Source organism: Lagenorhynchus albirostris, chromosome 3 (genome assembly GCF_949774975.1).
Source record: "Lagenorhynchus albirostris chromosome 3, mLagAlb1.1, whole genome shotgun sequence".
In the NCBI taxonomy this organism is placed as follows: Eukaryota; Metazoa; Chordata; class Mammalia; order Artiodactyla; family Delphinidae; genus Lagenorhynchus; species Lagenorhynchus albirostris.
This window is the reverse complement of record NC_083097.1, coordinates 170844597-170869124: the sequence shown is the minus strand read 5'-3', so window position 1 is coordinate 170869124 and position 24528 is coordinate 170844597. Positions and strand designations below refer to the sequence as shown.

Genomic DNA, 24528 nt, shown 5'->3' with positions numbered 1-24528 from the left:
CCAGAGCCGGAAGAGGCAGGAAGGACCCTCCCCTGGAGCCTCTGGAGGGAGCTCGGCCTTGTTGACACCTCAATTTCTGACTTTGGCCTCCAGAACCGAGCGAGAATAAATCTGTGTTGTTTCACGCCGCCTGGTTTGTGGCCCTTGTAAAGGTGGTAACAGCGTGGATTCCGATCCGGGCAGGGGCTGTCTTCTCTCCCTCGTGTTCCAGTGGAAGGCGAGAAAGAAATCCTCAACCGTTTTAAGGGAGAGGTCGGGGAGACTGTACTGACGAGGGGGCCTCTGCGCGAAGGCCCCAGGGCAGGGAGTAAAAGGAGGGAGTGGGTTTAGGGAGGAACCTTCCAGAAGGGAACAACCTCTTAAAGGAGGCCTGTATAAATACGGTCAGAAACCAGAAAGGCGGCTGCGGGTGAGAGGTCTGTGGGGCCACGAGGTCGACTTGGGCTTTGACTCTGAGCAAAGCCTGGAGGGCAGTGAGCAGAAATGGCTTTTAATAGATTGCGACCATTTAGATCCGTGCTAGGAACCTGGTGGAGGGTCCACCAACATTCTCCCTCTGGGCTGCGACACTCCCATGTCTCCAACCATCCTCCCTGCTGTCAAGAGGGCCCATCCCTGGCACCAGTAACCGAGGCAACAAAGATGAGCAACTGCCCCTGGTGGTACCCAGAGCGGAGCGCGACAGGAGTCCTGGAGGGAGCAAATCCACAGGAATGCGTTGGGGATTCTCCTAAATCCACCGGGACACTCCTGATTAGCCATTCCTGGGCTTCAGATGGCCTTCGGCGAAAGAAGGGGCCAAGGAGTGCAAGGCGGAGGCCTCCGTGAAAATCGGCAGCCGCCCCTAATCCGAGAAAGCCCTCTGGCTCGGCAGCCCCGGTCTCTGGGCTCCGTCCAGGCCCGCGCGGCCCTAAAATGGACGCTGTTGCCATGACTCCGCCCAAGCTAAAACCGACCGGAGAGGCGGGAGCAAAGGCCTGACCTCGACTTACGGAAACAACAAGTGTCATTCTCCCTCTTTAGGCTTGTGCCAATTAAAAATCCTTTTTTCTGCACGAGACGTATAGCAAACAATATTCAGGATAATTTCTTCTATTTATTGAACGTCTGCTCCACGCTGGGAACAAGCAAGCCCGGCATGCCCATCATCTCCTGGATGCTTCCAAAAGCCTGGGGTACCGGACTGCCGCGGCCTCCCTGACTCCGCCTGCCCCTCCCCCCACTCGCCCCACCCAGCTGGCCCTGTTTTCCGGCACCTTTCCCGGGGTTCCCCTATCACCCACAACTCTGTTCAACTCTTTTTGGAATCAGCATTCTCCGAGATAAGTTTGGAGTGTTCTGCTGCTGGGATGGAGGCCCGTCCAGTCCTGAACGTCCTTTGACGGCGGAGTCTGCTCTGTGCGCCCCGGGCCTCAGTTCCCCCCCATTGCAGGCAGGCACGGCGGTGTTGTCCGTGCGCCCCCGGCCTCATTTTCCTTCCACTGCAGGCAGGCAGGGCGGCGTCCGCCGTGCCCCCCCCCGGGCTTCAATTTTCCCATTCCTGCAGTCAGGCGAGGAGACCGTGGTCGGGCTTCGCTGCTCTGGGGCAAACAAAGGACAGTCAGGGGCGACCCGTGGCCACATCGTGCCACAAGCTTGGTGGCCAGCAGTGGAAACAACCCCGGCGCCTCTGGGACGCGTTAGGCCGCCGCCACTTCGCGTGCTAACCTAAGGGTAACGTCTAAGTTCGAAATGGACTTCGGCCAGGTGCCCACAAGCAAGGTGGCGCCCTGGAAGTTTCCTGCCCTACTTCAAGATGGCGACGCGCCTCCCTTTGCTCTCACGCCCGAAGTGGAGGTGGACTCTGCCCGTTTGCAAGATGGCGGCAGCCTGGGGGAAGCACGCTTCCCACCGCCTGACCCGCCACGTACCCACTCCTAAGATGGCTTCTCCAGCAAAGCCCCACGCAGGAGGGCAGCTCGCTCACTGGCTCTGGCGCAATCACGTGGCCTCACCTCTTCGCCCCTCCCCCGACTCCACGGGCCGTTTCCGCCTCGAGCCCTGACGGACGGCCATCTTCCCCAATGGCCGCCTGCCACTGTTTGTGGCCCCACCCCTCGAGCGACTTCCTAGCCATTGGGAGGCGCTGGCGGGGTCCCGCAGCGCTCGCCCCGCCCATCTGCGCGGCAGGAGCCAATGGGCAGAGCGCGCGGGGGACGTGTTCGGGCGTCTCCGCCATTTTGTGAGTCTATAACTCAGAGCCGTTGGGTCGGTTCCTGCTATTCCGGTGCCTCCACTCCGTCCCCCGCGGGTCTCCTGTGTGTGCAATGGACGGGTGAGTAGTACTCGTTCGCTCTACCCCCTGTCCTTCTCGCGCTCCAGTCTCTTTCTCGTCGCCGCCGCGGCCTCCTCGGGGCGACGGTCCTGGCGCGCCGCTCCGCCTCCACCCCGGGCCCGGGGCGCCGCCCGGTTCCCTCCCTTCCCCCCGGCCTGGGGCGCGGGTGAGGCCCTGGAGGGGGCCGCCAGGGGCGCGAGGCGGCGGGGGTCCGGGGGAGCCCTGCCCGCTTCCGGTGCCAACGAGGCCTGTCCCGTGCGCACGCGGCGGCCGCGCGGCTCTTCTCGCTTCCCGTCCGGGTTCTGCGCGCACGCGCCGCCCTTGGAGAGTCTTGTGGCCCTTCCGGCGCCCCGTATGGTCTCCGCGCGCCCCGTATGGTCTCCGCGCGCGTGCGCGGCCTCGCGCGCTCCCGGCAGCTCTGGCGCGCGTGCGCGGGCTTTCCCGCCGCGCGGACTGCCCCGGCCTGCCCCGCCCGCCGCGGGCCCGGGCGCGGCCGGAGACGCCGCCCTCCTGCCCGGAAGGGCGCGGGCCCTCCGCCGCCCCCTTTGTTCCAGCCCGGCGTCTCGGGGTAGCGCCCCGGGCGCGGTGGGGGCGGGGCGGCTCGGGACCCGAGCCCGCTCCCCGCGTGCCGAGGTGTCGGGGCGGGAGGGGACCGGGCCGCGCGGCGGCCGGGGCTCTGTTCTCGGGAAGGGGTGGAACCCGGTGGAACTGCGCTCTCCCGTCTGGCACCCCGTGGGAAGCGCTCAGGGGCAGTTGCGGGTATTTTGTGGTGGGGTGCTTCGAACCAGCTCTCCTTTCTCTCTTGGGCCCGACCGGGCGGGGCGGGCGGTTAAAAGTGCTCGGAGGGTCACGTGCCTTCGGTGTCTCGGCTTTGAAATGATAGGTTTCAACCTGAATTGAGGCCAACCTTTTAGAAAAATTGCTGCAGCAAGAGGAACTTGATCTCCTCGTGGTCTGCCTTCCGCTTTGGCTGGGGTGGACTTGTCCAGAGAACCCTTTCCCGAGCCAGCGGGCCGTGTGCTCGGTTTTCTTGGCTGTCTGGTCAAATTCTCGAGTTTTGTCTTTTCCATCGCCCCCCGTAATCTGGTTTGGGGGCGCATCTGCAGTCTCTTGTCGGTGGTGGTGGTACCTAGGCAGCCGGGCCTGGTCTCCGGGTGCAGCTCCTTATTGGTCTGCCGTCTTTTTGTATATGTGCTGCCGAAGCGAGCACTGGCCTGCCGTCTTTTTGGAAGGTCGGAAAATCTTTCCCAGAAAGGCCATTTTACGTAAAACACTTGCTGTGTCCGAAGCCCTCGCTTGGGAGTAGGAAGCCGCCAGGCGGCCTGGGTTAGCAGTTGGGAAACTGCGTACTTTTCATTGTTTGTCTTTCTGGGAAGTTTTTTCTTGACTCATTAAAATTTTTAAAAGTCGTTGTCGCTGGCCCGTGAGGTTTTTGAGGGCAAGAGGTGGAGGTTCCGCCGTAGAGGCGGAGGGTGAGGATGGGGCAGGGCCCGAGCCGAGGCTGTGGTGGGAGCCCCCTCCCTGAGAGCCCGAGGGGGATCCTGCAGCCGGCGGCCCCGGGGCCCTCTGCCGGGCCCGAGGCTGGGCCGGGGGACATGTTGTGTGACATCATGAGAGGCTCTGGTCACGGGACCGCCAGGCCTTGGAGGCCAGGTGACCTTGTGAGGGGCGTTGCTGGCTAAGTTCTCTCCTGAACTGATATTTTGGGAGTCGTTAGTTTGTTGTCAGTTTCTGTTCACTACGTAGACGACCTCGGAGGGTTCTGCTGTCCGAGGGTGGGGGGTGGGGCTTGGGCTGCAGGACCCAGGAGTCCGGGGCAGCTGTGCTCTCCCCCGGCCCCGCCTTTCGTAGCGGGGCCTGCTCTGCCGGGGGCGGGGGGGGGAGAAAGTCCGCTCACGCGGAGCCCGGTTGATGAGTAACTCGTGTCAGCTCTATCTGATCCTTTCCACCGAGCTGCCCCCTTCTCGGCCCCGTGGGGCCCGGAGCTCTGATCTCGGGCCCTTGAGTTGCCTTTTTACCGGCCTGCCTTCTGCTGGAAACGTCCCCCCAAGCACTGCCAGTTTCTAGAAAGCAAACAGCAGCACCTGAACCTTAACCAGCATCAAGTGTCTCTCCTAGGGCTTGTGGAGGGGGGTGTCTTTGTCTTTGGACGGGTCGGGAGGCGGGGCCGGGGTCCTGCCGGGAGGGAGCCGGAGGACAATGATGGCTCCTTTTCAAGTGGCGATTAAAGGGCGGACGGCTCGCTTCCCTGCCCCGGCCTTCTAGCTGACGAAGGCCTCGAGCGGGGGCTCGGGCGCCGGGATGTGGCGGGCGCCCTGGCTGACGTCTCCTTTTTTCTCTCCGCAGCATCGTCCCAGACATAGCAGTTGGTACAAAGGTAGGCGCTTGTGACGTTGCTTCCTCCTTCCGCGCGCTCCCACCATGGGCTGCCCGGCTTGCTGCTCCTAGGCTGGACAGCCGGCCTCGGGCGGGGGGTGGGCGGCCCCTCAGCAGTCTGATTTCTGGATCCCCTGCCCCGCCCTCAAGCTCAGAACGGCTTGCGGTTGGAGGTGGGATGCGCGGCAGGGTGACGGGATTTCTGTCCTCGGTTTCGTGTGGGTAAAGTTGAAGTCTGTTTGCACCTCAAGCAGCTAGTGGGGGGGGGCGGGACCAGAGAATCTCAGGGGGCTCTGGGGTAGTTCCAGGCTGCTTCTGAGGCTGTCCTCGTTCAGATAATTTTTGCTCAGAGAAACAGGACGGCGGGGGCAGAGTGTCCCCCCTCGGGCCGTGTGTCCTGAGCCCCGTAGGTGGCCAGGTGTCCTGAGGAGCAGGTAGCAGCTGGTTTCTGGTCTGGTGGCCGCCGTGCCTGGGCTGGTTTCGGTTTTCCCAGGCGGACTGTCTTTGCACACCGCTTGTCCCGATCTTCTTGCAGATAAAACCTGATTGGTGGCGGGAGGAGGGAGAGGGACTTCATCCGGAGTGCTGTGATTGGCACGGGGACCTTCCCCCTGCTTCTCTGGGGGCCGCTTCAGCCGGAGCACCTCTTCCAGGGGCTGTCTCCTCCGTCCCATGCCCCGGGGGTCTTGGCTGCACAGGACAGAGGCCCTGAGCCTGTAGGGTGCGTGCACCGGGGACCCACCGGGAGGGCAGCGTGGTCCTCTCCCTCAGGTTCAGGATAAGCTGGGCCCCAAATGAGGCGCCAGGGGTGTTGGTGTGTAAGCTATCAATGAAGAAGCAAGGGGACTCTAGGCGCTGTTCCTGGCGCGGTGGTCGTTTGCTGTTGGTGCTGAATTGACTTCAGGGCAGGGGCCCTGTGGCAGCAGCTGGGAAGAGCTCCCCCACACTGTGGACTGGCCCACGTACCCCCAGGCTTCTACCCTGCAGAGTGGCTGTGCCCCAGTGGGCTGTTCCTGTGGAGCCACTGGTTACCACGTGCGCCTGCCTGCCTGCCCCCTCCCCCCCCCCGTGCTGGGGGAGGGGGCGGCCTCTGGGAGGGAGGCCTGGGGGATATGGGCGGCCAAGTGGGTGGGGCTTGCCCCACAGACCCTGCAGATGTAGGCGTGCCAGGCCGTCTGCTGTGAGAACATGGTTGGGGCCAAGAACGCCCCACTCCTGAGGGAATCCCGGCCCTGCTTGTCACCTGTCAGAGACAGGAGCCGAGATGTTCTTTTTAAGGTTGTGCAGCCGGTGTGTGGGATCTGCCTGGGTGCCCCGTCCCTGTCCAGCTCTGGACGGGGGCCCTTTGTGTGTCAGGGGGCGGGTCAGGGCTCCAAGTCCACATTCCTACCACTTAGGCAGGGGAGACTCTGTCCTCGGTGGCTCAGGGGCATTCTGCCTGGGTTCTCATGTGGCCCTTCGTTCACGGCTGGGGCTGGTCTACTGCTCTGAGCCTTGAAGCGCCCAGGTCCACTTGGTGAAAGTGAGCTGGGGCGTGACGGGTCAGGTCAGCCTGGAGTGTTTGGGGTTTTTAACATTTTGCTTCATTATAACAAATTCTAGCCCGTAAGTGGTCTGCGGTTCTGGGTCCTTTTCTGGACTCTAAGACCAGGCAGGGGTCTGAGCCTTTGCAGCCTCTCCACGGGCTCAGGTGCTGGCCCTCTGCGCATCCATCTCAGCCCTGAGCCCTGGGGAGCAGATGCCCGCCCGGCGTGGGGTCTGGGTTCAGGGTCATGCCCGTAGCAGGTGGCCTAGCAGCCAGGGTGGCCCAGAGCATCCTGTTTGCTCCCAGCAGCGTTGCCATGTGCCCGATTCCTGTCCCGAGGGGCAGACCTTGAACCTCCCTGGCTTCCTTCGGCTTGTCTCGAGGGGCAGGGTGGGGTGTGAGTGTCCCACTCAACTTCGGTGCTAGACCACGGGAAGGTGGGAAGGACCCTGGGTGTTTGGCATCCTTGTTTGTAAGTGGCAGTTAAGCTGGCCTGAGGGAAGGGCAGAGATAAGGTGTTCTTGAGGAGGGACGAGCTGGCGAAAATGGCAGTTGGAGGGTCTGGCCCTGAGAAAGGCTGGTTTTTGCTGTTCTGCCGGGAGGCCGCGGGGCACCTAGGGCAGGGTAATTCTTCTCAGGCCACCGGTTTCATGTCCGAAAGTTGTTGAGGGGAGCCAGACCCAGTGGGGTCTCCTTGCCCCTCGGGTGGGGTTTTGTGCTCACCCGGCAGGAGGGCCCCCGTCTGCTTCTTCACCCTGGGCTCGATCTTACCTGGTTCTGGGAGTTGATTCAATTGCATTGAGATTAATGAGTCAACTAGTCGTTTCTGGAGAGAGAATGGGCTGGGCACTTGGGGAGCTTCTTGTTTGTCACCAAGGTGCCCGCCGCCTGGAGAGGTGGCCTTTCTGGTCATCGGGCTCCGGTTTCCTCAGACTGGAAAGTAGGACAGACTCCTGCGGCTGAGCGGGTGGCTGCAGTGTGTGTGACAAGGGGGCTTTGTCCTCGTGGGCCTTGAGTGGCTCTGCCGTGATTGAGAGCACGACGGCCGAGCCTCAGGGTAGCCAGCCTGAGCCCGTGCAGACCCCAGGCTCGGGGGGTGGGGGGACGGGCTGCGCAGAGCCCCTGTAGGGGACGAGACGCTGGCCCTGCTTGGGGAAAGACCCCCCAGGGGCTCCGCAGGTGGGGAAAGGAGTTGTGTCTTGGCTGCAGAACCACTGGGCCCCCGTAGGGAGGGTTGGGGGGCGCTGCGGTGAAGATGCGGCTCGGTTCCAACCCGCCCCTCTCTTCCAGCGGGGATCTGACGAGCTCTTCTCTGCCTGTGTCACTAACGGACCCTTTATCATGAGCAGTAACTCGGCCTCCACAGGTAACCCTAACTGCGGCCTTACCTGGGAGCACTTCCTCTGTGTCTCTGAGGAGCGCATTTGGGGTTGGTTGGTCCTGGCCTTGGTGACCTTGAGCCTCACTTCCCCGGGAGCCAGGTGTGGAGACCTCCCTGTCCCAGCAGCCTCCCAGAGCTGGGAGGAAGCCGATACCAGGAGAGGGGTCCCTTGCTCTAGGGGAGCCAGGAAGTGCCTCGTGCCATGCACACCATCCTTTTGCAGCAAATGGAAACGACAGCAAGAAGTTCAAAGGGGACAACAGGAGCACAGGCGTGCCCTCCAGGGTGATCCACATCCGAAAGCTGCCCAGTGACGTCACTGAGGGGGAGGTCATCTCCTTGGGGCTGCCCTTCGGGAAGGTCACCAATCTCCTGATGTTGAAAGGGAAGAACCAGGTACAAGGCCTAGGCCTTCTCTGGGGTGGTCGCCGGGCCTCCCGGGTCCAGGCCTGGCTCACACACGACCCCCCCCCCCCCAGGCCTTCATCGAGATGAACACGGAGGAGGCTGCCAACACCATGGTGAACTACTATACGTCGGTGACGCCCGTACTGCGCGGCCAGCCCATCTATATCCAGTTCTCCAACCACAAGGAGCTCAAGACAGACAGCTCGCCCAACCAGGCAGTGCGCGCCCTGGGCTGCGGGCGGAGGGGGGTGGGGTGGGCGGTGGCCTTGGGGCTGATGGGACTCACGGCTCTGCCCCCACAGCGGGCCCAGGCGGCCCTGCAGGCGGTGAACTCAGTCCAGTCGGGAAACCTGGCCCTGGCTGCGTCGGCCGCGGCGGTGGACGCGGGGATGGCAATGGCCGGACAGAGCCCAGTGCTCAGGATCATCGTGGAGAACCTCTTCTACCCGGTGACCCTGGACGTGCTTCACCAGGTGAGGCAGGGGGGTGGCAGGGCGGCACCGGCCTGCGGGAGGGGCTGGTTCCGGGCTGAGGCCAATCCCTCCGACGTGCTCTTCCCGTAGATCTTCTCCAAGTTCGGCACCGTCCTAAAGATCATCACTTTCACCAAGAACAGTCAGTTCCAGGCGCTGCTGCAGTTCGCCGAGCCCGCGAGCGCCCAGCATGCCAAGCTGGTGAGTGGCCCCGGGGCAGCCGCGCCGCCGGCTGCCGGCCCCCACTCACAGCCCTTTTGCTGCCCCCGCAGTCGCTGGACGGCCAGAACATCTACAACGCCTGCTGCACTCTGCGCATCGACTTCTCCAAGCTCACCAGCCTCAACGTCAAGTACAACAACGACAAGAGCCGTGACTACACACGCCCCGATCTGCCATCCGGCGACAGCCAGCCCTCGCTGGACCAGACCATGGCCGCAGCCTTCGGTAAGATGCCCGGTGGTGGGATGGCAGCGGGGCGGGGTGGGGGGCAGGACGCGTAGCTCGGTCCTAGGTGCCCGTCTCCCGGATGCCCACACAGCACCAGCCCAGAACCCACCGAGTGGGGCGCTGGCAGCCGGCTCGCACCCGTGGGTGCGATGATTAGTGTCTCATTTGTTTCTAGGTGCGCCTGGTATAATGTCAGCCTCTCCGTACGCAGGAGCTGGTTTCCCTCCCACCTTTGCCATTCCTCAAGCCGCAGGTATTCAAACGCTCGTCCCCACCACCGCCTCTGCATGCCACACCTCTCCCGTAGCTCTGCTTCCACGGCAGCCGACGTGGCGCAGTCACAGGGGGAGCCCACCTTCCTGGGCACAGGCCTCCAGGTTCCCCACGGGGCCTGGACAGGGCAGTCGTAGGGCAGGGCCGTGCAGAGAGCCCGCTGACCCCACAGTCTCTGGTCTGGTTCCCTTCAAGCGCCCGTGAGGACCAGCGCACGGTGGTTGGAGGGATATGCCCCTAGTAGGTGCGTTTAAGTGGCCTGGTAAGCGAGCGGTGTGAGCTGGGTGGGCACACCTGAGCATCCCTCCCGGGGGCCAGGCGCCCACCTACGTGACAGTCCTGAGCCTGTTGTCCCGCCCGGCGTGCTTTTTGCATGGTGACGGGCGCCTGCATGCGAGCACGGCCGAGGCCGCTGGGCTCGATCTTGCATCCAAGGAGCTGGAGCTTTCTGTGCTATTTGGCGCATGTAGACGGTCAAGCCAGCACGGTCTGTGCCACGAGAAGCGTGGAGGAGCCGCAGACGTGCCGCTGGGCCAGCCGCTCCCCCCCACCCCACCCCCTACGTGTCTCCGTTTGCATGAGGATGGGCAGGACCCGCGTTTTTGTCTCAGACAAGGTGGGCGCCGCTGCTTATCTGACTGCCTCTTCCCTCCAGGCCTCTCCGTCCCTAACGTGCATGGGGCCCTGGCTCCTCTGGCCATCCCGTCGGCGGCGGCGGCGGCAGCAGCGGCGGGCCGGATCGCCATCCCAGGCCTGGCAGGGGCAGGAAATGCTGTCCTGCTGGTCAGCAACCTCAACCCCGAGGTATGTGGCTCTTCTAGGCTGTCCTTCCGGACTCCTACTTCAGAAGTAGGAGTTGGGAGTTTGCTCTCAGGTCCTAGTGCAGACTGAGCCCCTCCCCCAGGCACTGGGGCCCCTGGAGCCGGGTCCCCTGGCCTGGCCAGTGCCTGCAGGTGTCACGCTGTTCTCCTCTCTGCACTGACGTCACTCACTGCTGCGTCCTTTCCGCAGCGCTTGGAGTCCTCCTGTTTTCCTTAATATCTCAATGTACGTTCCTAATTCCATGATGCTGAGAGTTGAAGTATTTGGTGTTCACGAGAGCAGTTTTGCAATTTCGAGCCCAACCAACCTCGGTCTGCAGGGGCCTGCGGGGCGCCTCTGGGGAGGGGGTGCAAGCCAAGGCCACCAGCCACGGTCCCTGAGGTGGCAGCCAGGCCTGTGCTTGTCTCGGTGGCCAAGTTCAGCTCAGGGAGCTGGGATGAAATGATAAAGGCTCGAGATATTTTGATTCTTGAGAGACGGGGTTCCTGTTTATTTTAACGAGCTGCTCTCTTGCCTGTCTGAGCATGTGTGACTTGCGGCCTCTCGAGCCCTGTCCCAGCTCCTCTAGCCAAGCTCTCCGCTAACAGCCACCCCAGTGAGCCTGACTGGAGGCCCTGGTGCGGGCCCCGGGGAGACAGTTCCTGGAGGGCCTGTTGGGGGAGTGGGGGGGCGGGCGGGCGCCGTCTCCTCCCCGCGGGGGGCGCTCCTGCTGTCCGCCCGGCGCGTGGCTCGTAGTGTGTGTGGTCTTGACTGATGGGACACCGCGTGTTTTCTTATGTATTTACTGACCTGTGTTTTTGCTACTTTTTTTCTTTTCTCCCCTTCCCCTTTCCCAATTTTTTTTTCTTGCCCTGATCCGGAATTTCTTTGCCAACTGACTGCACGGTACTTCTGCTTCCTGTTGTTGCTTGAAACAAAACAAAACCATAAATAAATAAAAACAAAATTCCCCCTCAAACCCTGCTCTCCGGAAACCAACCTGCCCTTGAATATTAACATCCTGACAACTTCATCATCCATCAACCTGCACGCCTGCGGGGCTGCCTCCTCGTGGTGGACGATTCCAACTCGCCCCCTGACCTCTCCCTTTCCCTGTCCCTCGCTGCCTTGCTCTGCTGTCCTCTAAAGAGAGTCACACCCCAAAGCCTCTTTATTCTTTTCGGTATGTTATCGTTCCCACTTTTATTATCTTGTTTTCGTGTAATTGAGGTGGTTGTCACGCTCTGAGACGTCCGAGCGTGCTGTTTGGGCTGCGCTTTGCCTACTGATTTGGACTCCAGAGCATGGTTTACGGCCCCGCATGCTATTGGCAGAGTAGATGTGTCGGTAGCAGCCGCAGGATGGTTCTTGGCAATTGGCCTTTCCTGGATTTCAGGGCTTCTTTGCTGAAGGCAGCCCTCCCGGTAACGCTCCCTGTGACTAGACAGCTTCTCAGGCAGAATAGCAGAGCTGCGGGGAGAGCCAGCCCTGTGCGGGAGTGCGGGTCGCGGGGCCGGCGGGGAGGGGCCGCGGGGCCCGGGCGGCTCAGCAGTCTGTTCCTGTGCCCTCGAAGGCGTGTACGGCGACGTGCAGCGGGTGAAGATCCTGTTCAACAAGAAGGAGAACGCCCTGGTGCAGATGGCCGATGGGAGCCAGGCCCAGCTGGGTAAGTAAGGGCTGCAGGGCCACCGGGCCGGGGGGCTGCGGGGCTGCGGCGTCGGCGGCCAGGGGCCTTGGGTCACGTGGGTCCTGTGTTGTCTTCCCCCCCCCAGCCATGAGCCACCTCAATGGGCACAAGCTGCACGGGAAGCCGGTGCGCATCACACTCTCCAAGCACCAGAACGTGCAGCTGCCCCGTGAGGGCCAGGAGGACCAGGGCCTGACCAAGGACTATGGCAACTCGCCCCTGCACCGCTTCAAGAAGCCCGGCTCCAAGAACTTCCAGAACATCTTCCCGCCCTCGGCCACCCTGCACCTCTCCAACATCCCGTGAGTGCACCCTGCACCTCTCCAACATCCCGTGAGTGCCTGTAGAGGTCTCCTGGGATGCTCCCGCTTCCAGGGGCTTCCACAGGCCGTAGGGAGGCCTTGCTGGAGGCCCAGCCGAGTGTGTTCTCTGCTTCTAGTGCACCTTTCAGATGCTCATGGTCATTTTCTGATAACCTATTTCTGGGGCCCCTAAAAAGCTCCTGGAGACCCCACCCTTCCCTGGACACTCAGCTGCTGTCTTGAGGGAATGGCCTTGACCTTCCACAGAGTGGCTCAGGTCCCTCTCTCTCTCTCCCTGCAGGCCTTCCATCTCTGAGGATGACCTCAAGATTCTCTTCTCCAGCAACGGCGGGATCGTGAAAGGGTTCAAGTTCTTCCAGTGAGCCCAGCCCCACCCCCTCGCCCCGCTGCCCCTGGGCCTGCCCTGCCCTACCCGGCCCTTCACGCCTCCTTGTGTCCCCCCCCCCACCCCGTTCTCCCTGCAGGAAGGACCGCAAAATGGCGCTGATCCAGATGGGCTCCGTGGAGGAGGCCATCCAGGCGCTCATCGACCTGCACAACCACGACCTGGGTGAGAACCACCACCTGCGGGTGTCCTTCTCCAAGTCCACCATCTAGGCCGCCACCAAGGACCAGCCTGCCGGGCACCCGGCGACAACTTCCATCATTCCAGAAAAAAAGCCACTTTAAAAAGCAGCTGAAGTGACCTTAAAAAAAGACCAGAGATTTTATTTTTTTAAAGAGAAATCAGTTTACCTGTTTTTAAAAGAAATTAAATCGATTTCACTTGCTCACCTGGGGGAGGTGGGGTGCCAACCTCAGGCTCTTGGTGACCGTGGAGGCCCAGCCCGGCCCCTTGCCCGTGCCTTCTGTAGTCTGTGTGGCGGGCGCTCCCAAACCTCCACTCGGCTTTCTTGTGCCTTAAACCCACTGCTCTGGCAGGGCCTATCTTGGGGTAGCAGACGTGTAGGGGTTTGGGGGCCTGGGGGGGTCGGCCTCCCATGGGATCGTGTGCCTGCTGCGGTGGGAGACCGTGGGTGGCCAGGTGTGGCCGCCCCCCAATCCTTGTATCATTTGCCCCCCAGCCCCAGGGCCCCTCCCCGTCGCTTCTTCAGCTTTGTTTCCACCATAATCTCTGTATTATGCTTCGACGCAGCTGCAGACACCTGTGCCTAGCAATATTTCCAGTTGACCAAATATTCTAATCTTTTTCATTTATATGCAAAAAATAGTTTTAAATAACGTTTTATATAGCAAGATGATAAAAATGGTATGAGTGTAACCTAAATTTTCTCCTCGTGGTATGACTTTGTATACTGTACTTTTATTTTATTCCTTGTCATTGAGTCGCAGGGCAGGATCTAATTTCCAGGGCAGACACAATGGGGCCGGCATGTCTGCGACCTGCCGATGCCTTACTCACAACTGTCCTCTGTCCCGGAGGACAAGTGCTCTTAAACTTTCAGGGTTTCTTTTTTCCTGCAAATTTTGGACCAAAGTTTTGTTTCTGTTTTTTGTCTGCCTCTAATGCTGGGACCCCAGGAGGTGGGACAGCAGCCCTAACCTTCCGGTCTTTACCGCCTTGTCCTGCACTCACGGGTCCAAGGGGCTCCTCGCGCAGGCCCTGTGCTGGCCGGCCCTCCTTCAGGGCCTGGGCCTCAAGTTTCCATGTCGGGGTGGAACAAGGGTGTAAATATTTATAATTTTTTATACCTGTTGTAAGACGTGAGGGGCAGCAATTGCGGTTTTTTTATGGTGACACAGATGTATATTTTGATAACAGCAATTACAGGCTCAGTATTGTAAGGAGCATGGCAGGCCACTGCCCGCTGCCGGCTTGTAATGCGGAGAGAACTGAATTAAAGCAATTTTATAACAACTCCTACCTTTTCTGTAGGCTCTTTTTTCCTGTCCACATGTAGGAGGTGGTCTGGCCGGTCTGTACTGGACTCTGAATAAATTCTCTGTATCCTGCACTTGATTTCCCTCTTTATTGGGCCTGTTTGTTTCACTGCTGTTTCCTCCTCTGTGTAAACTCAGCCGTGTTGTTCCCCTCACTTCTCGCTTGGGGGTTTCGGGGGGCCTGGAGATGGGGCCCCACATCTGCACTCCACCAGACAGATCCCTGCCCCCAGTTGAGCGCGCAGGGCCCCCGGAGGCCGGGTCTGCCTGCTGGGCCCTGCGACCGAAATGACACTCCAAAAAGCCGCACCCCGCTCAACGATCGCCTTTTATTGTCTGATGGGGCCCCACGTCTTGAGTTCGGCCAGACCCCCCCACCCCGCCCCTTGCTGCGCGGCCCCGCCCCCGCCCTCAGTCCTTGAACCTGCGGGCCGCCTGCATCTTGCGGTAGTAGCTCTCCGCCTCTGCCTCCGCGGCCTCCCGCTCGCACAGCACCAGGCCGCCCGCTTTGCGCCGCAGTGTCGACTCTCGGCTGGCCGGCCCCAGGGCCCCGTCGGCCACACCCAGCGGTGGCAGCCCCTCGCCTGTGGCCAGGTTGACGGTGGCCACGGCCCCAAACCGCGGCTCCTCCTGGTCCACGTCACCAACAGAGGAGCCTGGGGACACGCCCGGGGGCTTCGGTCCCCCACGGAAGCCGCGAGCCAGGTCCCCCAGCTCATAGCCGCCCTCCCCCTCAGCCCCCTTGGCCCCGCCGCCCGCCGCCTTCCACTCCCAGGGCCCGTTACCCGCAGACAGGTGGACCACAGGGTGGTGGGGCGCATGGGCGTCGATGGTGACGACGCTGGCGGAGTCACGGTCTGACGGCGACCTGTACTGGGAGGAGTCGGAGCTGGCGCTAGAGGACGAGGCCGTCTCGGCCGCCTTGGGGCCCGGCCCGCCTGGGGCCTTGGACATGGCGATGACCTGCAGCAGCCGTGGCGGGTTGGCCACGCGGGGCTGCGTGGAGGCTGTGGCCACCACGGTGCCGCTCTTCTCTGCCATCATGAGCCATTTGGCCCGCACGGCTGCGCTGCTCTTGGGGGACAGGCCTGCCGCAGCCTGGATCCCCTCCTCGGGGATGTGCACCAGTGGCTGCGGGCCAGCCCGCGGCGGGAGGATGACCCGCGGCCCGAGCCCCGGCCGTGCCTGGACTGTGGGGTACAGTGAAGGCGGGGCTGGACCCCCTTCTTCCCCCTCCTCGTCCTCGTCCTCGTCCTCCTCCTCCTCCTCCTCTTCCTCCTCGGCCATGGGCTCCGCTGGCGCCCGCAGGTGCGCAGGGCTGGCCTCGTCCGGCAGCCCCAGGCCGCGGCCCTCCAGCGACTTCTGCTTCCACTCGCTGATGAGCTGCTTGGATCGCGAGGCGTCCAGAGGCACGTGGATGGTCATGTGGCGGCGGGCGGGGTCATCGAGCGAGGGCGTGCTGACGCGGGGCAGCGTGTGGCTGAAGGTCACCATGTTCTCCTTGCCCATGGGGCTGCGTGGGGCCAGCAGGTCCACGTCCACGCTGGCCCGCTTCAGGCTGCCCAGTGAGGTCTTGTCGCGGGCCACAGGCCGGGGCACACCCTCCAGCCGCCCGGGGGGGCCCAGCTCGTCGGTGCTCACGGACTTGTTCTGCTGGTACACCGAGTCGTGGCCCCGCTGGGTCAGCGCCCGCAGCGCATCCTTGGCAGGCGCCGGGGCCGCTGGTCTCTCTGCCGGCGGGGCCTGGAAGTTGCCCACAGCGTGGCAGGCCTAAGGATGAGACACGGGCTGGGCGTGGGGCCGGCAGCCAGAGACCAGGGTCCCCGGCAAGCCACAGACTTGCCGTGGGAGTCCGAGAGGGGGAGTCCGAGAGGGGAAGTCCGCCTTTCTCCCAATGGGACAAATTCTGGCCTCAGGTCGCTCACTCTGCACATTGGGCAGGTCTGGGCCCGTGAGGTTCTGCCTCTAGCTACCAAGGGACAAAACTCAGCAGAGTCCCCCAGGGTGGGGCTGGCCTCCCCCCTCAGACCTCCCCCTGGGCACCCAGACCTCTCCCCTCAGCCCCTCACCAGGTAGGCAGCGATGCCAGCACCAATAAGGAAGCCGGCGTAGACATCCACGGGGTGGCTGCGGTACTGCGTGATCTGGGTGAGGCCACAGACGCCCGCCGCGATGGCAAAGGAGAACACCAGAATGGGCTTCAGCAGCTTGGTGGCGTCCGAGATGACCGAGTTGAAGTACATCTGCAGGGGGGCAGGCCGGGTGGTCAGGGCAGCCGGTCCTGGTGGGGTGTCCAGGGCATGGGGCTGGGCCGGCCGGGACTCACCGACACGTAGACAGCAGCGAAGGCAGACAGAGTGGCGTGCTGGGATGGGAAGGTCTTCCTGCAAGAGGCACCCGGGTGAGCCCCACCAGCTCTGGGCCCCTGCCTCAGTTTCCCTGCATGCTCCACGGGACGGGGGCCGGACACGCTCACCGTGCAGACAGGATGGCGTGGGTGTCGTGGCCGGAGCAGATGTCCTGCGTGATGTAGGGGTTGGCCTCACACGATGTGCCCAGCAGGGTGTAGTTGGGTTTGCAGACCGTCAGGAAGAAGGGTGCGTGGTAGCCCGTGGCCAGCTGGATGACGTCGGTCACCAGGGCTGTGGCACACAGGCCGAACACGTGGACGCCTGCGGGGTGGGAGGGTTAGGGCCGGGCGCGGGAGCTGGGGCCAGACCCGCCCCCCTCAGCGTGCGGACGCCGTGGGGGACTCACCTACAAAGCGCACCGTCCGCCGAAGGAAGGAGTTGAAGTTGCAGCCGCCGGCGTGGATGCTGCCCTCGGGCCCGCCCGAGCCCCCGCTGCGGCCCCACAGCCGGGACTGCATGCAGTACAACAGGCCCTCGCCCACCATGATCTGCCAGACGGGGAGGTGCTCAGTCGGGCTCCCGGCCGCGGTGCCCACAGCCGGCCCCGCCCCGCACCAGGACTCACCGAGGCCGCAGGCGCAGCGAAGGCCAGGCTGAGGAGCATGAGTAGTGGGATGAGCTCCTCGCTGGTCTCCACGTAGGGCATGGAGAGCGCGCGGTCGTAGCACTGGAAGCCCACCTTGGCCGGCTTGAAGAGGTCGGTCAGCTCCAGGAAGTAGAGAGACACGACGGAGGACGCCACTATGGGCAGCTGCAGGAACGGGACTGGCCAGGGTCACGCCACACTCGCTGACGGAGTCATCCGCCCATGAATTCAGTCCCTTCACTGATTCGTCCACCTATCCACATGTCCGTGCTGCTGCCGTTCACCCACGGATCAGCTCATTCAGCAATCCAGTGACCCACCACCCATCTGGGTAACATCCACAGATCCATCCATCCAACAGAGCCATTCCTGCACCCCTAACTCACTCATCGATCCACTAATCAGCCCATCCATCAACATTCCTTCCATGCATCCATCCGTCATCCATCTGTTCACGCATGCTTCCTTCCTTCCTTCCATCTATCCATCCATCAATCAACCAACCCACACACCCATCCACCCACCCATCTATTCATCCATCAGTCCATCATCTGACCATCAACCCTACCCACCTACCCACCCACCCACCCACCCACCCACCCACCCATCCATCCATCCATCCATCCATCCATCATCTTCCATCATCCAGTCATCAATCCACCATCCATTCATCCACTTAAGCTTCCTTCCTCCCACCCACCTATCCATCCATTTACTCACCCATCCATACATCTAACCATCCATTCATCATCCCACCCATCCCCTCATCCATCCATCATTCATTTATCCAAACACCCATCCATCCAACTTCCAACATCCATTCATCCATTTATTTATTATCCATCCATCCACCCACCCACCCATCCATCCATCCATACGTATGTCCATCCACCTACATTTCCATCCTTCCCTCCTTCTTCCCTTCCACTCACCTACCCACCCATCCATCCATCCATCAATCCACCATCAATCCAACCACCCATCTATCCATCCACCCACTCATCTATCCATCATCCAACCATCCACCCATGCTTCCTTCCGTCCATCCACCCACCCATCCATCCACCCATCTATTCATCATCCATCAACCCATGCTTGCATCCTTTTTTCCTTTCACCCATCCATCAACACAGCTACCCATCAGCCATCGATCCATCAACCCAACCACCCATCCATCTATCCAACACCCACCCCCCCATTCATCCATCATCCATTCATGCTTCCACCCAACCACTCACCCATCCACCCACACATTGATCCACCCTTCCTTCCTTCCAGCTAACCATCCTACCCACCCACCAATCTATCCTCCCATTCATCCATCCATCCACCCACCCACCCATCCACTCATCCATTCATCCAAACACCCATCCCTCCATCCATCAACTTACAACATCCACCTATCCATTTATTCAGTTTCAATCCATCTGGCCACCCACCCACCTACCCAACCCACCCTTCCATCCATCCACCAATCCTCCCATCCATCAATCCATCATTTTCAATTATCCATCCATCAATCCACCATCCATTCATCTATCCATTCATGCTTGCTTCACTCACCACCCATCCACCCACCCACCCGTCTATCCATCCATAATCCATCCACCCATTCATCCATCCACTATCCATCCATTCATCATCGATCCTTCAATTATCTTCCATCATCCATCAATCCACCTCCATTCATCCATCCGTTCACTCATGTTTCCTTCCATCCATCCACCCACCCATCCATGCATCATCCATCCATCCACCCACACTTACTACCCTCCACTTACCAACCCACCCACCCATCCATCCACTTACCCATCTATTCATCAACCCACATACCCATCCAACCATCACCCCATCCATCATTCATCCATTCATCCCTCCCATCCATCATTCATCCATCCATTCATCCATAATGTAGCCATGAATTCACCATCCATCCATCCACTTATCCTTCCTTCCTTCTTCCATCTATCCATTAACCAATTCATCCATCCATCAATCCACCATCCACTCATCCATCTACTCATGCTTGTTTCCTTGCTTTCCTCCTTCCTTTCATCCATCTATTCACACAACCATCAACCAACCCACCCATCCATCAACCACCCATCATCTTCCATCAATCCACCAACCATCCATCAACTCATCCTTCCTTCCATTCATCCATCCACCCAGCATCCACCCATCCATCCATTCATCATCTTCCATCACCTATTCCTAACCTAAATCCACCATCCATCCATCCATCCATCCATCCACTCATCCTTCCATCTAGCCGCCATCCATCGGTCTACCGTCCATACATCTACTATTCATGCTTGCTTGCTTCCTTTCTTCCTTCCATCCATTTATTCATACATCCATCCACCTACTCACCCATCCATCCATCCATCACCCCACACACCCATGCATCCATCATCTTCCATCATCCATACATCAATCCACCATCCATACACCCACTCATTCTTCCTTCCATCCATCCATCTTCCAAAATCAATTCATCAATCAACCATCCATTCATTCATCCACTTATGCTTCCTTCCTTCCTTCCATCCATCTATCCATCCATTTACTCACCCATCCATACATCTACCCACCAGTCCACCCAACCATCTATCCATCAACCCACTCATCCATCCATCAATCCACCTACCCACCCACCCATCCATCATCCATCCATCCACCTCTATCCATCTATCCATCCACTCATGCTTCCTTCCTTTGATCCGCCCATCCATCCCTTCATCCTTCCTTCCATCCATCAATCTACCCACCCACACACCCATCAACCCGTCCACCCATCCATCCACCCATCATCCATTCATCCACAAACACCCATCCATCAGCTTCCAACATCTACCCATTCATTTATTCATTATCCATCTATCTGAACACCCATCCACCCACCCATTCAGCCTCCCATCCATCATCCACCCATCAATCCACCCTCCATCCACCCACCCACCCATCATCCATCCATCTACCCATCCATCCATCATCCGTCCATCTACACTTCCTTCCTTCCTTCCACCCACCTATCCATCCATTCAGCAACGCACCCACCCATCATCCCTCCATTCACCCATCATCTTCCAGTATCTATCAATACACCATCCATCCATCCTCTTGTCCTTCCTTTCTCCCATCCATCCATCCATCCATGCACATCCATCCATCAATCCACCATCCATTCACCCATCTACTCATGCTTGCTTCCTTCCTTCCATCGACCCATCCATCTATCTGTGTATCCATCCACTTACCCATTCATCCATCAGCCCACCCTCCCACTCATCCATCCAACCACCACCTATCTACCCATTCAACAATCATCATCCTTTCATCCAAACACCCATCCCTCTGTCCATCACCTTCCAAAATCTAACCATCCATTTGCTCATTATACATCTGACCACCCATCTTTCCTCCCATCAATCATCCATCCACCCACTTATCCATATTCCATCCACCCATTCAACCACACACCCACCCACCCTTCCGCCCACCCATCCATCATCTTCCATCATCCATCCATCAATCCACCATCCATCCACTCATCCTTCCTTCCTTCCTTCCATCCATCCATCATCCCACTCGTCCATCAATCATCCATTCATCCAAACACTTATCCCGTCCATCAACTTGCAAGATCCATCTATCCAGTTATTCATTTTCCATCAGACCACCCTCCTACTCATCTGTCCATCCATCCACCCTTCCTCCCTTCCTTCCATCCACCCATCATACATCCATCCTGCCATCAATCCACTCACCCACACACCCATCCATCCACCCACCCCACACACCCATCAAATCATCCATTCATCCAAACACCTATCCCGTCCATCAACTTGCAACATCCATCTATCCAGTTATTCATTTTCCATCAGACCACCTTCCTACTCATCTGTCCATCCATCCACCTATCCTCCCTTCCTTCCATCCATCCATCATACATCCATCCTGCCATCAATCCACTCACCCACACACCCATCAAACCATCCACCCATCCCTCCATCAGCCCACCCATCCATTCACGCATCCATCCTCCCATCCATCATGCATCAATCCTACATCCATCCACCCACCCATTCATGCTGCTTGATTCCTTCCTTCCATCCATCCACACACTACCCATCCATCCACCTGTTCATCCATCTATTCATTTGTCATTCATCCGTCCTCTCCCATCATCCACCCATCAATCCACCATCCATCTACTCATTCTTCCTCCAACCCACCCATCCACCTATGCATCCACCCACCCACCCATCTACCTATCCTTCCCTCCACCTACCCATCCATCATCTGTCCACCCACCTACGCCTCCTTCCACCCTTCCCTTCTTCCTTTCTTCCACCCACCAATCTTTCCACCCACCAATCCTTCCACCCATGCTTGCTTGCTTCCTTCCATCTACCCACGCATCTATCATCTGTCCAACATCTTCCATTATCATCCATACATCAAACCATCCATCCACCCACTCATCCTTCCTTCCATCCATCAATCATCTTCCATCATTCATTCATCAATCCACTGTCCATTCATTCACCTACTTATGCTTCCTTCCTTCCATCCATCCATCCCACTCATCCTTCCTTCCTTCCATCCATCCACCTACACCTCCTTCCTTCACTCCTTCTTTCCTTCCTTTCACTCATTACCCAACCATTCATCTGTCATCCATCAATCCATCATCTCCCATCATCCATACATGAATCCACAATCTATCCACCCACCCATCCACCCATCTACCCAATCTTCTATCCAACATCCAACCATCCACCCATGCTTGCCTCCTTTTCCCCCTTCGTCCATCCACCAACCCATCCACAGATTCACCCACCCACCCACCCATCTGTCCATCACTCACCCACCCATTCATCCATCCATTCACCCATCATCTTCCAGTATCTATCAATACACCATCCATCCATCCATCCACTTGTCCTTCCTTTCCCCCATCCATCCATCCATCCATCCATGCACATCCATCCATCCACCATCCATTCATCCATCCACTCATGCTTTCTTGCTTCCTTCCATCGACCCATCCATCTATCTGTATATCCATCCACTTACTCACCCATTCATCCATCAGCCCACCCTCCCACTCATCCATCCAACCACCACCTATCTACCCATTCAACAATCATCATCCTTTCATCCAAACACCCATCCCTCTGTCCATCAACTTCCAAAATCTAACCATCCATTTATTCATTATACATCTGACCACCCATCTTTCCTCCCATCAATCATCCATCCACCCACTTACTCATCCATATTCCATCCACCCATCCAACCACACACCCACCCACCCTTCCACCCACCCATCCATCCATCATCTTCCATCATCCATCCATCAATCCACCATCCATCCACTCATCCTTCCTTCCTTCCATCCATCCATTATCCCACTCATCCATCAATCATCCATTCATCCAAACACCTATCCCGTCCATCATCTTGCAACATCCATCTATCCAGTTATTCATTTTCCATCAGACCACCCTCCTACTCATCTGTCTGTCCATCCATCCACCCATCCTCCCTTCCTTCCATCCATCCATCATACATCCATCCTGCCATCAATCCACTCACCCACACACCCATCCATCCACCCACCCACACCCATCAAACCATCCACCCATCCATCAGCCCACTCATCCATTCATGCATCCATCCTCCCATCCATCATGCATCAATCCTACATCCATCCACCCACCCATTCATGCTGCTTGATTCCTTCCTTCCATCCATCCACACACTACCCATCCATCCACCTGTTCATCCATCTATTCATTTGTCATTCATCCGTCCTCTCCCATCATCCACCCATCAATCCACCATCCATCTACTCATTCTTCCTCCAACCCACCCATCCACCTATGCATCCACCCACCCACCCATCTACCTATCCTTCCCTCCACCTACCCATCCATCATCTGTCCACCCACCTACGCTTCCTTCCACCCTTCCCTTCTTCCTTTCTTCCACCCACCAATCTTTCCACCCATGCTTGCTTGCTTCCTTCCATCTACCCACGCATCTATCATCTGTCCATCATCTTCCATTATCATCCATACATCAAACCACCATCCATCCATCCACTCATCCTTCCTTCCATCCATCCATCCATCAATCATCTTCCATCATTCATTCATCAATCCACTGACCATTCATTCACCTACTTATGCGTCCTTCCTTCCATCCGTCCCACTCATCCTTCCTTCCTTCCATCCATCATTCCATCCTACCACCCACCCATCCATAGATACATCCATCCACCTACACCTCCTTCCTTCACTCCTTCTTTCCTTCCTTTCACTCATTACCCAACCATTCATCTGTCATCCATCAATCCATCATCTCCCATCATCCATACATGAATCCACAATCTATCCACCCACCCATCCATCCATCTACCCAATCTTCTATCCAACATCCAACCATCCACCCATGCTTGCTTCCTTTTTCCCCTTCATCCATCCATCAACCCATCCACAGATTCACCCACCCTTCCATCCACCCACCCACCCACCCATCTGTCCATCACTCACCCACCCATTCATCCATCCATCATCCATCCTTCCATCAGCTATCAATCCACCTCCATCCACTCACCCAACCATTCCATCATCCATCCATCCATACTTCCTACTTCCACTCACCCACCCACCCATTCATATATCAACCATCCAACTATCATCTTCCATCATCCATCCATCAAACTACCATCCACTCATCCATCCTTCCTTCTATCCATCCATCTGCCCACCCACCCATCTATCCATCCATCCACCCACCTACCCAACCATCCACCCACCTCCACTTCCTTCCTCCCTTCCCTTCTTCCTCTCTTTCACCCACCCATCCATGAACCCTTGTTTGCTTGCTTCCGTCCTTCTTTCCATCCATCCACCCACCCATCTGTCATCTATCCATCTTCCATCATCCATCATCCATCCATCAATCCACCATCCATCCACCTCTCCTTCTTTCCTTCCATTTCATAATTCATCCATCCATCATTTTCCAGCATCCATCCATCAATCCACCATCCATTCATCCATCCACTCCTGCTTGCTTGCTTCCTTCCACCTATCTACCTATACATCCATTCACTTACTCACCTATCCATCCATCAACCCACCCATCCACCCATCCACTCTCCCATCCACCCATCTATCTGTGCATCCATCTATCAACCTACCTATTCATCCATCCATTCATCAGCCCACCCATCCTCTCATCCATCCATCATCCATTCATCAACCCACTCATCCATTATCCATCCATAAGTCCACCATCCATCCACTTACTCGTCTGTCTATCCAGCCATCCACTCATCAATCATCTATTCATCCAAACACCCATCCATCATCAACTTCAATATCCATCTATCCATTTATTCTTTTTCCATCCATCCAACCACCCACCCATCTGTCCACCCATCCACCCATCCTCCCATCATCCATCCATCCACCCACCCACCTATCCATTTTCCCATCCATCTACCACCCACTGATCCATCTTCCATCATCCATCCATCAACCCACCCATCCATCAACATCCATCCATCCATCTATTCACCTATCCTTCCTTCCTTTCATCCTTTAATCCACCCACCCACACA

At 58.5% G+C, this 24528-nt stretch overlaps 2 protein-coding genes across 6 annotated transcripts in view; one reads left to right on the top strand and one right to left on the bottom strand.

Annotated features, from left to right (window-relative positions):
• Nucleotides 1-2186: 2186 nt before the first annotated feature.
• Nucleotides 2187-13966, top strand: PTBP1 (polypyrimidine tract binding protein 1). Of its 5 annotated transcripts, none has more exons than XR_009539835.1 (15): nucleotides 2187-2314; nucleotides 4661-4691; nucleotides 7506-7581; nucleotides 7820-7992; nucleotides 8076-8222; nucleotides 8307-8477; nucleotides 8568-8678; nucleotides 8750-8924; nucleotides 9103-9180; nucleotides 9856-10004; nucleotides 11151-11184; nucleotides 11575-11667; nucleotides 11774-12021; nucleotides 12292-12369; nucleotides 12476-12538. XR_009539835.1 is itself a non-coding variant. In XM_060145867.1 (15 exons), the coding sequence occupies exons 1-15, from the start codon at nucleotides 2307-2309 to the stop codon at nucleotides 12606-12608; spliced, it is 1674 nt and encodes a 557-aa protein (XP_060001850.1). In that variant the 5' UTR covers nucleotides 2188-2306; the 3' UTR covers nucleotides 12609-13966. The 5 variants fall into 5 exon arrangements, 4 of the variants coding, with proteins under 4 accessions (XP_060001851.1, XP_060001852.1, XP_060001850.1 ...); XM_060145867.1 differs by having other exon boundaries at nucleotides 2188-2314; nucleotides 11774-11990; nucleotides 12476-13966; XM_060145870.1 differs by lacking the exon at nucleotides 2187-2314 and adding an exon at nucleotides 2937-3073 and having other exon boundaries at nucleotides 11774-11990; nucleotides 12476-13966.
• A 327-nt stretch (nucleotides 13967-14293) lies between these two features.
• LOC132518498 (uncharacterized) overlaps nucleotides 14294-24528 on the bottom strand; it is a 62805-nt gene continuing 52570 nt past the window's right edge. Inside the window, 6 exon segments of the mRNA XM_060146438.1 lie at nucleotides 14294-15662; nucleotides 15962-16194; nucleotides 16197-16276; nucleotides 16369-16564; nucleotides 16650-16791; nucleotides 16869-17054. Of these exon segments, the coding sequence (XP_060002421.1) occupies nucleotides 14304-15662; nucleotides 15962-16194; nucleotides 16197-16276; nucleotides 16369-16564; nucleotides 16650-16791; nucleotides 16869-17054 (2196 nt within the window). The 3' untranslated portion in view covers nucleotides 14294-14303.

Coding starts and splice junctions, on each gene's coding strand:
- PTBP1 (XM_060145867.1), top strand. Junction 11,668..11,773: donor TGGGAGCCAGGCCCAGCTGG/GTAAGTAAGGGC, acceptor TCCCCCCCCCAG/CCATGAGCCACCTCAATGGG. Junction 12,370..12,475: donor AAAGGGTTCAAGTTCTTCCA/GTGAGCCCAGCC, acceptor TTCTCCCTGCAG/GAAGGACCGCAAAATGGCGC.